Source organism: Echiichthys vipera, assembly GCF_963691815.1.
Source record: "Echiichthys vipera genome assembly, chromosome: 8".
Taxonomy (NCBI): domain Eukaryota; kingdom Metazoa; phylum Chordata; class Actinopteri; order Perciformes; family Trachinidae; genus Echiichthys; species Echiichthys vipera.
Window position 1 is genome coordinate 21,190,969 of NC_139833.1, and position 14,321 is coordinate 21,205,289.

The 14,321-nt window shown below is 40.8% G+C and overlaps 2 protein-coding genes across 2 annotated transcripts; both read left to right on the forward strand.

Moving 5' to 3' along the window:
• Nucleotides 1-228: 228 nt before the first annotated feature.
• On the forward strand, nucleotides 229-5,831 carry dscc1 (DNA replication and sister chromatid cohesion 1). The gene is made up of 9 exons (XM_083919185.1): nucleotides 229-447; nucleotides 1,945-2,113; nucleotides 2,204-2,338; nucleotides 2,425-2,515; nucleotides 2,874-3,012; nucleotides 3,236-3,288; nucleotides 3,394-3,548; nucleotides 5,212-5,360; nucleotides 5,490-5,831. The coding sequence occupies exons 1-9, from the start codon at nucleotides 278-280 to the stop codon at nucleotides 5,599-5,601; spliced, it is 1,173 nt and encodes a 390-aa protein (XP_083775311.1). The 5' UTR covers nucleotides 229-277; the 3' UTR covers nucleotides 5,602-5,831.
• Nucleotides 5,832-8,437: 2,606 nt separating this feature from the next.
• Nucleotides 8,438-13,336, forward strand: LOC310951057 (THAP domain-containing protein 10-like). Its single transcript, XM_083919132.1, has 3 exons — nucleotides 8,438-8,827; nucleotides 11,830-11,959; nucleotides 12,676-13,336. Exons 1-3 carry the CDS (start codon nucleotides 8,522-8,524, stop codon nucleotides 12,873-12,875), a joined length of 636 nt encoding a protein of 211 aa, XP_083775258.1. The 5' UTR covers nucleotides 8,438-8,521; the 3' UTR covers nucleotides 12,876-13,336.
• Nucleotides 13,337-14,321: the final 985 nt, after the last annotated feature.

Below are 14,321 nucleotides of genomic sequence, written 5' to 3' on the forward strand. Positions count from 1 at the left end.
TTTTCACATCCAAACGACAACCTTTAATCAAATGCTCGAGTATAATTATTTGCGAATTTGTTTGAGTATTTGTCGAACAATAGTTTCTACACGGTCTTATTTTGACGTCGCGCATCAACGTAGGTTCCGACACTTCCGTCCACGACAGAAAGAGAGCGCGGGGGGATTTGACAGTCGCGATCGGTGTAACATTAGTTTTGACTCCTTTTATACCTTTGAGGAGGTGTAGTTGGTGTCCGTTTGTTTGTGAGGCATCTACGTGTGTGTGTTAGCCAACATGAGGACTTTAGAGGAGGTGCAGGCCACTCTGCAGATTGCGAAACTGAAAGAAGAAGATCTACAGAAAACAGTTCACTGTCTGTCCTTCGGTGAAAACGTCTCCTCTGCAGACTACTGCCTGATGGAGCTGGACGACACTCTGTGCAAACACATAGAGGCCGGACAAAGGTACTAATCATGTCAGTTGATGAGTCTGTGTATGAGCTGTTCTGTCTAACTTCATCGCTGTCTTTAAAATGTTTATCTGACAACTAGAGCCCGACCGATGTGGGATGTTTGAGACCGATGCCGATTTTAGTAGGAACACCAATTACCGATATGACGGTGTTCTGACAATTTCTGCTGCCTTGCCGGAAAATGCTACTCTACATGTTTTTGTGTATTCCCGTTAGTATTAGGACGTTGTTATTTAAGTTTTTTATTACAAACTGAGGTAAGTGTTCTGTAACAATATGAGGAGCATATTTTGATACTCTTTTATATCTGACGAAAGAGGTGTCGATATTGTTCACATGTTTGGACCCGGGAAATCGTATTTTGAAAAGGTGTTACATCAAACCCCACAGACAGATAGACAGAACCTCTGACAAATATTGCACATGTGCAGAACCGCCTACGTAACACATCTCAATAGGGAGGACACGCCAACAGAACAGTAGCCAATATTGAATATTTTTAAAATAAAATAAAATGCAAGAAAAACCCAAACATGTTCCACAGCGTGGAATAAAGAATCCTGAATAAAGAATAAATGAAAATGAAATAAAAACCTATATGACACTATTTTACCACATCATAGTCTTAGGCATTATATGTTCGGTAAAAAAAGTATTCATACTAGTGTATATCGAACAACATTGAGGCTGATATCGTTAATTTTTGAGCTGAAATGCAAATATACCTTTTCTATTTGGATTGTGCAAAAATGACTCTGCAAAGGTACTGAGGAGGTTGCTTTCCTAAAGAAAGAACTTTATTAAAGAATGTCTAACATTATAATACATTATATATACAATGTATTACATTGTCAACCAATTCTAGAAATAAGAACAGAGAAAATAAGAATAAAAGTAAACTATAACTAAATAAAGATCAGTACTGTATGTTCAGTATCAGTCCATTGCTGACCACACCCTGCTGAACACGACAGCACGATTTCCTCTTTATAGAGTGTGGTCTTTACCTACTCTGTAAAGTGTCCTGAGATAACTTTTGTTATGATTTGGCACTGTAAATAAAATTGAATTGAATTGAAAATTGAATTGATTTCTAAATCACCCTAAGCATCGTTCTATGCATTATAAAAAATAATTTTCCTATCAGACCGCATACACACAGATACTGATTTATCAGTCGGGCTCTGATACTGAAAGGTTATTTAATTAAAAATGATTCAAAAAAGAGAAACACAATCTTGTCTGTACATTTTGTGTAGATTGATTAATAACCCCAGCAGTACTATCCATTAAAACCAGGTAAGAGCACACAGTCTTGAAACTGTCCACCCCTTCTTCATTTTTCTTCAAATGATTCATTTTATTAAGATTAAGATAATTAGCATGTGCAGTTCAGTGGCACAAGATGCATGATCAGGATGAATGTAAACATATGTAAAATGTGTGTAATTTCTAAATTAAAACTATCATTTATTTTCCCCTTTTCCAGTTTAGTGATTCGAGGGGATACAGATGAGCGTGCAGTGCTCTGTAGCGGGGACAAGACCTACGATTTAAAAATAGCCGACACGTCCAACGTGCTTCTGTTTCTACCAGACTGCAAAACGCCAGACCAACTAACCAACAGCCAGGAAAACACTCATGTGGTTCCCACTCAGGTATGACACGCCCACAAACAGCCATCCTACTGGATACATGTGCACATTTATGACCCACGTACACTTATTATACTCCTACTTCTGTTGTAGATCTGGGGATTCTGTAACAGCTACTGGGAACTGAGGAAGCAGCGTCCTAAACTGAAGAAACTCAAGAAAGTTTTAATGGAGAATCCTTATGAAGGACCTGCGTTAGGGGGGCAGGAGGAGAACACAGAAAACAGGGTGAATACATATTCTGTCTTCCGATGTGTCAGCCTCTTCTGAAGGTTATTGTGGCTGTTAGTAAGTGTGTGTTCCTCTGTTACCAGTACAAAATGCAGGATCTGTTGGACAGGATCCAGGCCAGTGAAGAGGAGCTAAAGACCCACTTACAGACCATCCATGCCTGTCAGATAGATGGTAAACAGTGATGATTTTGAATAATAACTACATGTATGTTAATTTTGCTGAAAAGCAACAAATATTATCAAGGTCATTGTAATGGTAGTGCTCCTGGGAGGTGCAGCGCAAACTGCAGATCGGGGATATTCACCAGCTCAGATCCTTATGATGGGGCATTACTGATTAGTTATTTTTTCTTATTGACGAGTAAATGAATCTGTTTATCTTACTTATAGATTATTTCATGCGTTCTGTTTTGCAAGTAGTCACAGTGAGAAAAAAAAAAATCGTAATAAATCAAACCGTGAGGTGCCTAGAGATTCACAGCCCTTATATTTACCCGATGTTTAGAGAGGGCGTCTTTTCTGTCTTTCAGGCTACTGGCGCGTGCTGGACTTTGACTACGAGATGAAGCTGCTCGGTCATGTCACTCAGCTGGTAGATTCTGAGTCCTGGTGCTTCAACAAGGTTCCCCTTCAAACCTGTCTGGAAGAGTTAGCTCCACTGGAGCCCAAGTAAGTTTACATCTGCGATCCTCATGCTCATACAACAGAAAAGCAAAATAATAACACTTTAAAAAACTAGAGTTGATTTTTCTAGTGGTGTTGAGGCTCAAAGCAACAAAAAAGTACCATAACAAATGACGTTATACTGACTTTCTGACCATTTATTATAAGGCTAGATAAGTCTTATAATAGATGGCGGTTGGGCTCTGATAAATGATGTTGTCTTTCTCAGAGAGATGATCGAGCACTGTTTGAACTGCTATGGGAAACGCTACACTGAAAACGGTAAAGACTCAACTGACAACCTTTAAGTTTTCATAGGTACATAATATAATGTCACTATGGCATTACGCAGCACTGACCTCTTTGTAACCTTCTTCCTCTATATAGACAATGTTTTTTATGCACTGCACGAGGATAAAGTATGTCGTGGAACTGCGCTGCTGCTGCTGCAGAACGCTGTCAAGTTCAACCTGAGAGAGTTTCAGGAGGTCTGGCAGCAGAGCGTCCCAGAAGGCATGAGCACGAGACTGGACCAACTAAAGGTTAGCCTGTACCGCCTATATACTTTTAATTTTGTTTATCTTTTAAAGAGAAGAGAGGGATGCTAATTTACTTTACTTATTAAAAGTAAAATCCCTCTCATAACTGCAGCTTCATACTGTCTTTGGTAATAAAAGAGCACAATTGGTTAATGCATTATTTATAACATTGCATTACATTCCATTTAGCTTACGCTTTTGTCCAAAGTGACTCCCAATAAGTACATTCAACAATTAGGGTACAAACCAGAAGATCGAGTTATTAAGTAAGTGCGGTAGCTTCAAATAAGCCCATCTATCTAGTGCTACATATAAGTGCTTTTTTTAAAAATATATCATCTTCTTAGCCAAGGAGCAGTCGAAAGAGATTTTTTTTTTAGCCTGCGACAGAAGATGTGTTTATTCTCTGATGGGGCTCTGATGGCGGTGGGTCGTCCTCCATTTGAGAGATCAGCAGTTCGATCCCCAGCTACCCCGGTCTGCATGTCGAAGTGTCCTTGGGCAAGACACTGAACCCCGGAGAAGTAGTAGCGTGCTTCGCATGGATGTGTAAATGTGGTGTGAACAGTTAGATTAGATGGTATCTAGATGCCATCTGTGTGAATGGGTGAATGTGACAAGTAGTGTGAAAGTACATACTACATACTATATAAGTACAAGTCCATAAGTACAAGTCCATGATGTCCGAGTGTCGATGGGGAGCGGAGTGGGTGGGCTGGAGTGTCAGGTTTAATCATGTCCTGCATGTAGGGTGGGCCTGATCCGTTGGTAGCACGATAAGCAAGTCCAATAGTTTGACTAAAGTAGTCACATCATAGAGCTCTATGACTTCTAGGAGTCAAGAAACCATCAAGCAGAAATGGCAAACCTTTGTTGTAGAAATAGATTCTTCAATAAAGATCAACAAACAGGATCAGCTTTTTCTCCGTGGTTTATTTTGCCAAAGCATTTTCCTCTGCAGACAAAAATACGTTCATCCCCACATCCTCATAAAGTTAGAGTCTAGCAGGAATGACGATGTGCCAAATCTCGCACAGTCTTTTAGGTGAAGGGACAGGACGCGAATAGCCTTGGTTGGGTGACGTCTTAAGACCAAACAAAAACATGCCTTAGACATTACAATTCTGAACATTCTGAACCTCTCTCATCACAAGGTCTCTAACACAGGGTGCAGATGCACAAATATGCCAATATACCATCATGAGTTAGTTATTTGCATTATCCATTAAGAAGGTGAGACAGAGGAGACACTGAACTGTGTCTGACCTGACAAAACTATGATTATGAATTACAAATATCCAAAATTCCCACAACACCTTATAATAACAATGCACTGTTCAATTAATTAGGGTTAGGCTGCATGTTTGAAGTGATCATTTTGATCAGAAACAAGAAATGCACGTTTTTTTTTTTTACCGAGAACCAAGCCCCAAAATAAAATTCTGAAAAGAAACCGACAGTAAATGAAATTTTTGCAGGTCGCTGTCAGTAACCGACCCGATGGAAGACTCCTAGACTAGTCTTAATCAATATAAAGCTTGGGCTCCAACCAGCCGTGGGTGATCATGCTCTCGTGATAAAAGAGCGACTTGCTGCAGTTGTTTCTCTCTGCTCATTCTCATTGACTCCTCTTGAGAAACTGCTGAAAGCGTTGTAAATCTTCCAGAGTGTCGCCCTGGTGGACCGCAACTCCCGTCCAGAAACCATCTGCCTGCTGCGGGTGGAGGATCTCTCAGAGGACACGCTGGAGCGCTTCAACCACCTCTTCACACTCAGAGAGAAGTGGACAGAAGATGACATCACGCCATACATACAGTGGGTGTAATAAACACAAAACTATAACCACAATAGCTACCATTTATTTAAAATAGAGGTATATAAATGTGTCTTGCTAACATTAGTGCAGAGCCAGATTATAACGTCCTCCCTCCTCTCCTCGTTCAGGGACCTGTGTGGAGAGAAACAGACCACCGGAGCTCTGCTCACCAAATATGCTCGTTCTTCAACACAGAATGGGATCAAGGTCTTCAACTCCAGAAGGCCTGTGGCTACATGAACATGTGCACTGTTAATTCATGAAAATACATCTGAAAATTAAGAGCGTCATGTTTGTTCCCAGAGTGACTCTTGCAATTGTCAATATTCTTACAAACATAACTGTCCCTAGAAACGGCGTGTTAGCATCTTCAACTATTTCACAGCAGTTTAGCTTGCAACGCGTTTTTTCACTTCACACATATTTTTCACAAATATTTTTGTCACTAAACGAGCCTTTATCTTTGATATTTTGTCTGTAAAGAAAGTTGCATGTTGGTAATAAAACAATATTATACTATTATCACGTGTTTTATTAACAAAAAAGAGATGATAATTTGTTTACATATTCGTTTATGAAATGTATTGAAAATGTCAATGTCTGTAAATGTAGCAATAAATAATTTAGCAGGGTTTACTTTATGTAAAAATGTGACACGCACTTCCTAAACGATCCTGTGTTTCTGGTCACCCCAGTCCAGTAGGGGGCGGTAAAGCAACACTAACTGGTTTGAAAGCCGCCAATGAATCCAAAGAAAGAAGTTGACGTTAGTTTGTTTTTAGCTGGGTTAGCTCATAGGTCAGCTCATGCTGCAGACTGGCAAACATGGGCCGAAAGTGCGCTTATCCCGAGTGTACAAGCGCGGAGGGGTTACACTCTTCGCACCGCTGGCTGCATGCTCTGGGGCGGCTCCACATCCCCCCGCGTCTCCTTGCGCGTGAAGTCTGCACTTTAATCCCGGCTGCTTCTCCAGCTGCAGAGGTGGAGATGGGATTCAAAAAGCAGCTCCGCCTAAACCCTGATGCTGTCCCTATACCTGTGAAAGTGGTGACAGGTGAGTCATGAGTTAAGCCACTGGTGTTGAGCCTCTTCCTAAAACGAAGGGACACATTTTGCATTGGTCCTGCCCCCCCGGATAACTCAAAGGAAGTCAAGTTTTGACCCTGTTATCATGTGTATATATTGTCGGAAATGCAGTGAACCTTTGTCAAACCATAAAGGCTGTGTCAAAAAGACGAATGATGCTGCATTCAGGTGGTGTCGGAATAATCTGAAAAGTTAGCTCCCAATAGAGCTGCAAAGACCAATCGATTAGTTATCAATTACTAAATTAATCGAATCATCAGTTTGGGTTATATATCTTAAGGGGCAGATAAACAGAAAACTAATTATCTGATTACAGCTTCTAAAGCCCCTCTATAACAGTCTTTGAGTTGTGGTCAAAAGACATTTGAGGACATTGTCTAGGGTTTGGGGGGAACACTGATCAACATTTTTCACAATTTCTTTACATTTTATAGACCAAACTACTACAATTTATTAATATTGATTAATCAACAATGAAAATAGTTATTAGTTAAAATCTTAGTATGTGACTGGGAAAATTCCTGTGAACGACCTTTCAATTTGGTGTAGTAGACAACTTGCCAAGTTGACATATATTACACTGAAACATGGCGGACGATAGTAAATGTTGGGTTGATGGTAATTAATTCTCACGTTTAATTTATGTATTTTTTGCTCACATATAATAGTTATATGGTATTAGGTTGTGACCAATAGTAGCTGTCCTTGTAATGTGACCTTGACTAGTTAGAGAGGTTATTTTGTAGCATTAACAATAAGCCAGGTATAGGACATGTACTGGTGCAGCAACACCAGGGGCCTGTTTCACAAAGCAGGTTAAAAAAACTCTGAGTTTAACCCGGAACTCTGAGTTGATCTACTCTGAGATAGGTTGTTGATACATTCAACTTGCTCAAAAGATCCATTTCATTCATTTTGTAATTATGGCTGCAGTATATTAAGGACGTCTATGCGCGGTCTGATAAAACTCCCGTTTGCAAAAAAACGCAGCGCAACACAGAATATCTGCTGTGACATGAAACGGTACCGCTCAAAAAGAGAATTGCCTGGAAATGCAAGAACATCTATAATCAATAGTCTGATAATCATCTCCCGACGAATATTGAATTCTCTGCGCAGTAATACTGCACCTTCATCCACGGGATCGTTATCAGAAGGACACGCCATGGTAGTGAAATAGTCACCACCTAATATAACTTATAATGTCTGATGTTTGCAGTGATTTTCTGAAAAAACAGACGACAGAACTATACTTCGCCAAAACTCGCCCGCTGACTGAATGAATGAGGAAATGAAACACCGTGTGTGGCTGAAAGAGGGCGGAGACAGAGAGAAACTCAAGGTTTTCTGAGAAAAACCTGGTCCCGACCAGGTTAGTTTCAGAGAGCATGTTACCATGGTAACTGACCGAGAGGTTAAGTTACCTCTCTTTGTGAAACAGGCTAGAGTTACCCCTCTGTCTCTGGTTTGAGTTACATCCCTTTGTGAAACGGAAAACTCAGAGTTTCCCTCATTTCAGGGTTAACAGACTCAGAGTTTTCACTAAACCTGCTTTGTGAAACAGGCCCCAGATCTGTTTCCTTTGCTCCTTGTTGTCACACAATCACAACAAACAATAGCAATAAAATACAACGCACTTTCTTTGTAGCATCACCCCTGTAAGAGAATGTGTTTTTAAAATATATATTTCTTTTCTTTTGATTTACTTGATATTATTATTCTGTTCATATCCTATTCTTTTTGAATGTAAGGAAGTATATGCTCAGTTCTGAAAGCAACGACTTTTATAATTGAATTTGAATACGCTTATTTGTATTGTATTATGCACTTGCAATAAAAAAGAAAAATCTTCGCAGCGTCCATATTGTTTCCACTTCGCGACTTAAATCTCATGAACACACAGAAGAGGAAGAACCACTTCCAAACTCTTTAAATGGGAACACCCGAGGAGCACCTGAATGCAGCATGAGCCACCACGCACCGAAGGAACCAGTCCCGTTAACCTGCGGGTGTGGATCCCATGTCATACCGTCAAGAAGAAATAAGCGTTTGGTATTCCACTATATTCTAAACTATGTCAGAGACATGTTTTGTTTTCGGTTGCGGAGTTTCTAAAGGAGACATCGTGAGCCTTCACGTTTTACCAAAGGATCTGAACCTCCGAGAGAAATGGGTGCAGTTTATCTGGAAACACCGTGACGTCCCGGACAAACCACCAGACAAAACTCGGGTTTGCAGTAGCCATTTTCCAGAGCACTGTTTTGAAAATTTTACCCAAAAACAGATGGGTTTCGCCACCAAACTCATATTGAAGCCAGACGCAGTCCCGTCCATCTACCCCGGGGACACGGGGAGAACGAGCCAACGTGTCGGTCAACCGGTGAGTGTGTCCGTTATATCTGCAGTGTGCTACATGATGCTAGCTCAAGCGTTAGCCTGCCATGTCTATGTTACTGAGAACGTCAGTCTGGGTACTTTAACTCCAGACATAAACTAAAACCTCAAAAATAAAATAAAAAAAGATAATACCTTCCCATTCATTTCACACTCCAGTATACATTTCTATATTTTCCAGCCTTATTTAGCCTTCTTAATTTGCAATTTAGAATCTTTTGTACATACAGTAAGCATCTAAAAGGTAAAATTGGCCTTAAAGAGCAACTTTTTACTAAATTTACACTTAACCGTTCTTGAAAATTACCATCTGAAAAGTAAATGTAGGATTGTATATGGTTGACAAGACATATGGGCATGAATCAGAGGTGAAAGTGGCTGTTTTGAGCAGTGCTTTTTTTAACATCATACGACAAACGCGTCCATTCGTTTTCCCGTTAGGAGCTAGTTTCTGGATCCGTTTGGTACAGGCTAAGAGACGAAAAGCGCAATTGTTTGCGTTGCTCATTTTAGAAATGAAGACTATGATGCTAGGGTTGTGATGGAGTTAAGCATGGGATTTAGAAGCAAGGAGAGGGTGAGTCTGAAACGGGCGCGGTTACCAGCTTCAGCAGCAGCAGCTCCTGGGGCCGCCGGTCACGAATCCGTCAGAATATCAGCTCCACGAAAACGAGATCGGTGCACCGTTAGTCTTGTTTCCTTATATTTGCTAACTTGGGAATACTGAGGGCTATAATGACAAGCAACACGTGATTTCGTGTGTATTATTGTAAGACAGCTAAAGCATCTCAGAAAGCCTGCTAATGGTGGCTAATAATGGTACCGTGTTCATAATGATGCCAAAATAATTTTTTTCTTTATAATTTATTGTTTAATAGGTAAAAATCTTATATCACTGTGGAGCTGTGGGCAGTGTATTTATTCACTTTGTATTTCCTTGCCGCTCCCGTTCTCGGTCGCGGTCCCTCCGCCTCACTCACCGGCGCTGAAACTTTTCTGAGAGGAAAGTATAGAGAGCGGACAGCAGCTGTGGAGATGGACCTGGTTAGTGGCTGTGGCAACACAAAGCCAGCGCAAGCCCCAGCGGCGTGGTTCGGAGCTGGTGGCAGCGGGTCTTACGGAGTTACTGATCCGGCGTGGTTTCGGGTGGCCCGCGATGGGACCCCGGTGGTCACTGCATAAGACTTTCTAACTTTGCACGTGTTTGCACACAATTTATTTATGTGTGTTGCTTTTGTTTACTGTCCTGGTTTGGAGTGGGCGTCGTTATAGTCATACATGTATGACGCATATGACGCAATCAAGTCCATGAACCAATCATCAAAGTCTACGTCATTTGTGCGACGCAACAAACCTCTCGCGCCACTTTCGGAGTCGACTCATCTCCATTCCTCGCAAAAAACTCAACTGTAAAACTATATATTGGATATAGTTGATATATCTACCTAGCTATCGTTAGTTAGTTATCTCGCTAGCTGTCTATCCGTCCTAAAGTTATCGTCGCATCATGATTGTTTGTGCTGTCCCCGGGTGCAGAAACACCGGTGACACGGACGAAGTGTCCTTCTTTATTTTACCATCTGCGGCGGACTTGGAGAAACAGAAACAGTGGGCCCAGTTTTTGAAGAGCCGCGGCGGGGTCGTCCACAAATACTCCCGTATTTGCAGCGCTCATTTCCCCCATGACCGGTTCAGCAATTTTGCACAGAGGGCTACGGGCTTTGCCAAACGGCTCCGTCTACTACCTGGATCGGTCCCCTCTCTTCCACCATTACAGCCTGTCCTTCCACCTCCACCTCAGCCCCTCCCTCCCCCTCTACTTCAGCTTCCCTCTGTACTTCAGCCTCAGCCTCTCCCTCCCCCTCTACTTCAGCCTCCCCCTGTCCACACAGGAGTTATCCCTGATGTTCTGAAGATGGAGGTCGATCAAGTGAGTTAAGATAAAGTTAAAATGTACGTTACTGACTTATTAGTAATACTAGTGTATTGCTTGATTATCACAAGATTTGTCAGGTATTGAAAAGTTAAGTTAGATGGTTATGGTTAGGCATTGTACTCTAATGGTTACGGTCAGTATAGGTCAGGGGTGGGGAGCCCTGCTCCTCGAGGGCCACTGTCCTGCATGTTTTAGGTTTCTCCCTGCTCTAACACACCTGATTCTAATGCTCTGCCTGTTAACAAGCAGCTGGAGCTTGTCAGGGTTTAATAATTGTTAGACCCAGGTGTGTTAGAGCAGGGAGAAACCTAAAACATGCAGTGGCCCCCCCGGAGCAGGATTGAACAGCCCTGGTATAGGTTGTCAGAAGGTAAGTCTAGCAAGAGCATATAATGGCAGCTACTGTCTGATGGCTCATATAGAAACTGAACCCTTTCTTTTTTCCATAGTTGGCTGACACACACAAACACACACACACACTGCAGCTTGTCCATGTCCATGTGTTCTATCATTCCAATGTAAAATGGCCATAAACTAGGAAAGAGGCCAAACTGTCATGCAGTAGAACAGATTAAAATGTTTTCAACAAGGATCCAACTCCTATGCCACACTAAAAACCTTTCAATCTATGTACATTAAGTTTACAGAAATCAAAATAATACAAAGTAAATACACTACTGATTGGTCTGTTATAAATCAATTTTACTGTAGAATATTTCCAGCATTATGGTGAAAGGAACAAAGAAAGGAGAAGGAAAGGGGGGGTGTTGCATAACAGTAAAGTCTCCCTCTCCTACTTGCTTTGACTCCTTTTAATAGAAGCATCCCTGGATTGTGTTTCTGCTCTGAAAAAGGATGCAATAACATCCATTGCTTATTTCTATAAGGTTGACTGTGCAGTGGTATCTGCTCTTCCTTTTCTTTTAACCCACAGCATAAAATCAGAAGACTTTCATCTTTCTACTCTAACAAAGCATTCAATGCTTCATTCTGTTGTTTCAATAGATATTTGTGATGCATAATGTTTTGCTGTTTCCTGTGTTGCTGTTTAGGGCGCTGGTGACAGTTTCTGTCGAGTTTTGCCTGCTGTAAAACACGCAGCCTCCCAGACTGACCCCCCAGTGATGAAGTCAGTCAGCACACAGCTATCCATGAAAACTCTGAATTACTATCGAAGTAAAGGTTTGTAGTTCTCCATATCATCAAGTCTTTATTAAATTAAGTTTTTGTTTTGATTTTACTATAATGGTATGTTCCCATAGGCAGCACGATTGCATACAAAGTAAACCGTCATTGAAATATTTCAACTCAAGTAAAGAAATTAGTGCAATGCCGTGTTGCAAAAACCTGTCAGTGTTTACATCCTCCTGACATTGAAGCAGAAATGGAAGAAGAAATGATTGCACCCAGAGCTCTACGTGGTTTCTCATACTTGTGCAGAGACCAGAGGAAAAAGGAGCTTGCTTAGAGAAAAGTTAGCAGGGAAGTTCTGAAATGATGTATCTATTATTTGTATTGATGAAGCGACTACAATGTTGGTATAGCCCTGATCAATACAAACTTAGAAAACAGCATTTTAAAAGTTGTGTGCTTGTAGTCTTGTGAACAGACCGGACAAAGCTTAAATTCTGATTTTCTTTTTTTTACATCAGGATGTATTCATTTTTGCATCCCTTTGATCCATTTATTGCGAGTCAATTACAGTAAAATCTGTATCTCAAGTAGTGCTGGAAATGGCATTCATCCCGTAATACAATGGTACTTCCTGGAGATGGCAGTGAAATTAAAAGAGCTGTTAGTGTTGCCCACACACCACATCTCATGCGAGTAGCATGAATAAATACCAATGATTCAGACTAGATCCTGTGATCAATGACTAATTTCTTTGTGTATTGTAGCTACCCAGGTGAAGACCCCCAGCAGAGACTGCGGCGTGTGCACCATCGCCTTCCCCTTGGACAGTCCTCTACTGCTCCTACAACCGACAATAGTAAAGAGACCATCCAAAAGAGCTCGACTCAGCCTTACAGACGAGGAGGAAAGCCCTTCACCATGCAGCTCGTCCATGGTGGATCAGGAACCAGAGGATTCAACGTGATTCTGTGGACTCAGTGTCGTAGGTCAGCAGCTCTCATGGAGAGGAGTCGGTGAACAAAACAACAAAGACTAGGGAAAACTTGAGCGAGACACCAAAAGGCCCTCAGCTGCTCTGCTGGAACTGTGTAATAATGTGACGTACTTTCGAAACCAACTCTGCCGACTCCCTGCTGAAAAAAGGGAAAGCGTTTGTGGTTCAAATGTCTTTGAGTAAAAAAAGGTAGCATTTCTCACCATGACTGCTAAACAAGGGGTGGTAAGTTAAATTGGACCAGGTGAATTTGACAGAAAGTAGATGTGCAGAAAATACTTTGAAAGGAAGCTTCACTTTCATCTCTACAAATGTGGCTTCTACAGCATCTTTGGGTCATTTACAGTTGATTTCATAGAGATCAATGTGTAAAACCGTAACTAAAAGCGAAAAGAGATTTAATGTAGCTTTGTGTCAAGCTACTGATGATATGTGCCAGAATGACGATGATGTAGATGGTCAGCAAGACAACTGTAATAATGCTAGATTCTGGATATAGTTACATTATTCAACTGGCTATAGAGGTGGCGTTGTTTATATATATATATATATATATATATATTTTTTTTTTTTTTTTTTTAATTTATATATATATATATATTTTTTTTTTATATATATATATATTTTTATATATATATATATTTTTATATATATATTTATATATATAAAAAAATATATATATAAAATGTTTGTCACTTAAACCAAACTTGTCTTTTCGAGGGGGGGGGGGCGTTTATAAAAATGCTACATGTTGGTAATGAAATAAGTTCTCATAATATTATCAGCTAGGTGGTTTTCTCAGTCTCGTATTGAACTGTTCGTTTCCAACATGGAAGTGCAATCTATCACTTACTGGGTGCTTTGCTGGAGGTTGTCCACAAGGTGGTGCCCTCTCCCTCTGCTGATGAATTCAGTAAGAGCTCCACACACTGACTGGTCAATACCATAGACAGCCTCTGTCCTGCATTCAACACAGAGAATAGGAGATTGTTCACACAAGGAAATGATTTGTGAGATTGGGATTTACTTTACTGCTTCTTAATGTCCTCAGGATGTTAAACCAGCAGGATTCTGCAGAATGGAGCACAGATGGATCTGAAACCTCCAGTCAGTCAGTTACAAAAACTTTCCAGCTTCTTAAATGTGAACATTTTCTTCGCCTTCTATGATAGTAAACTGACTGTTGTTGGATAAAACAAGCCACGATATGACAGACTAAACTATAATCTCAGAAAAGAATCACCAAAAAGTGCACAACTCACTGTTCTTCCCTCTTTGCTCAACTATGCCATCCTCACTTAAGAGTGCTCCAGCAACAGCTGAATAGTTATGTATATCGCAGCTGTCGTGTACAAATCAATTGACATCAAACAAGTAACGCCACATTACCAAGTTTTTGGTGCGATCTACAACTCA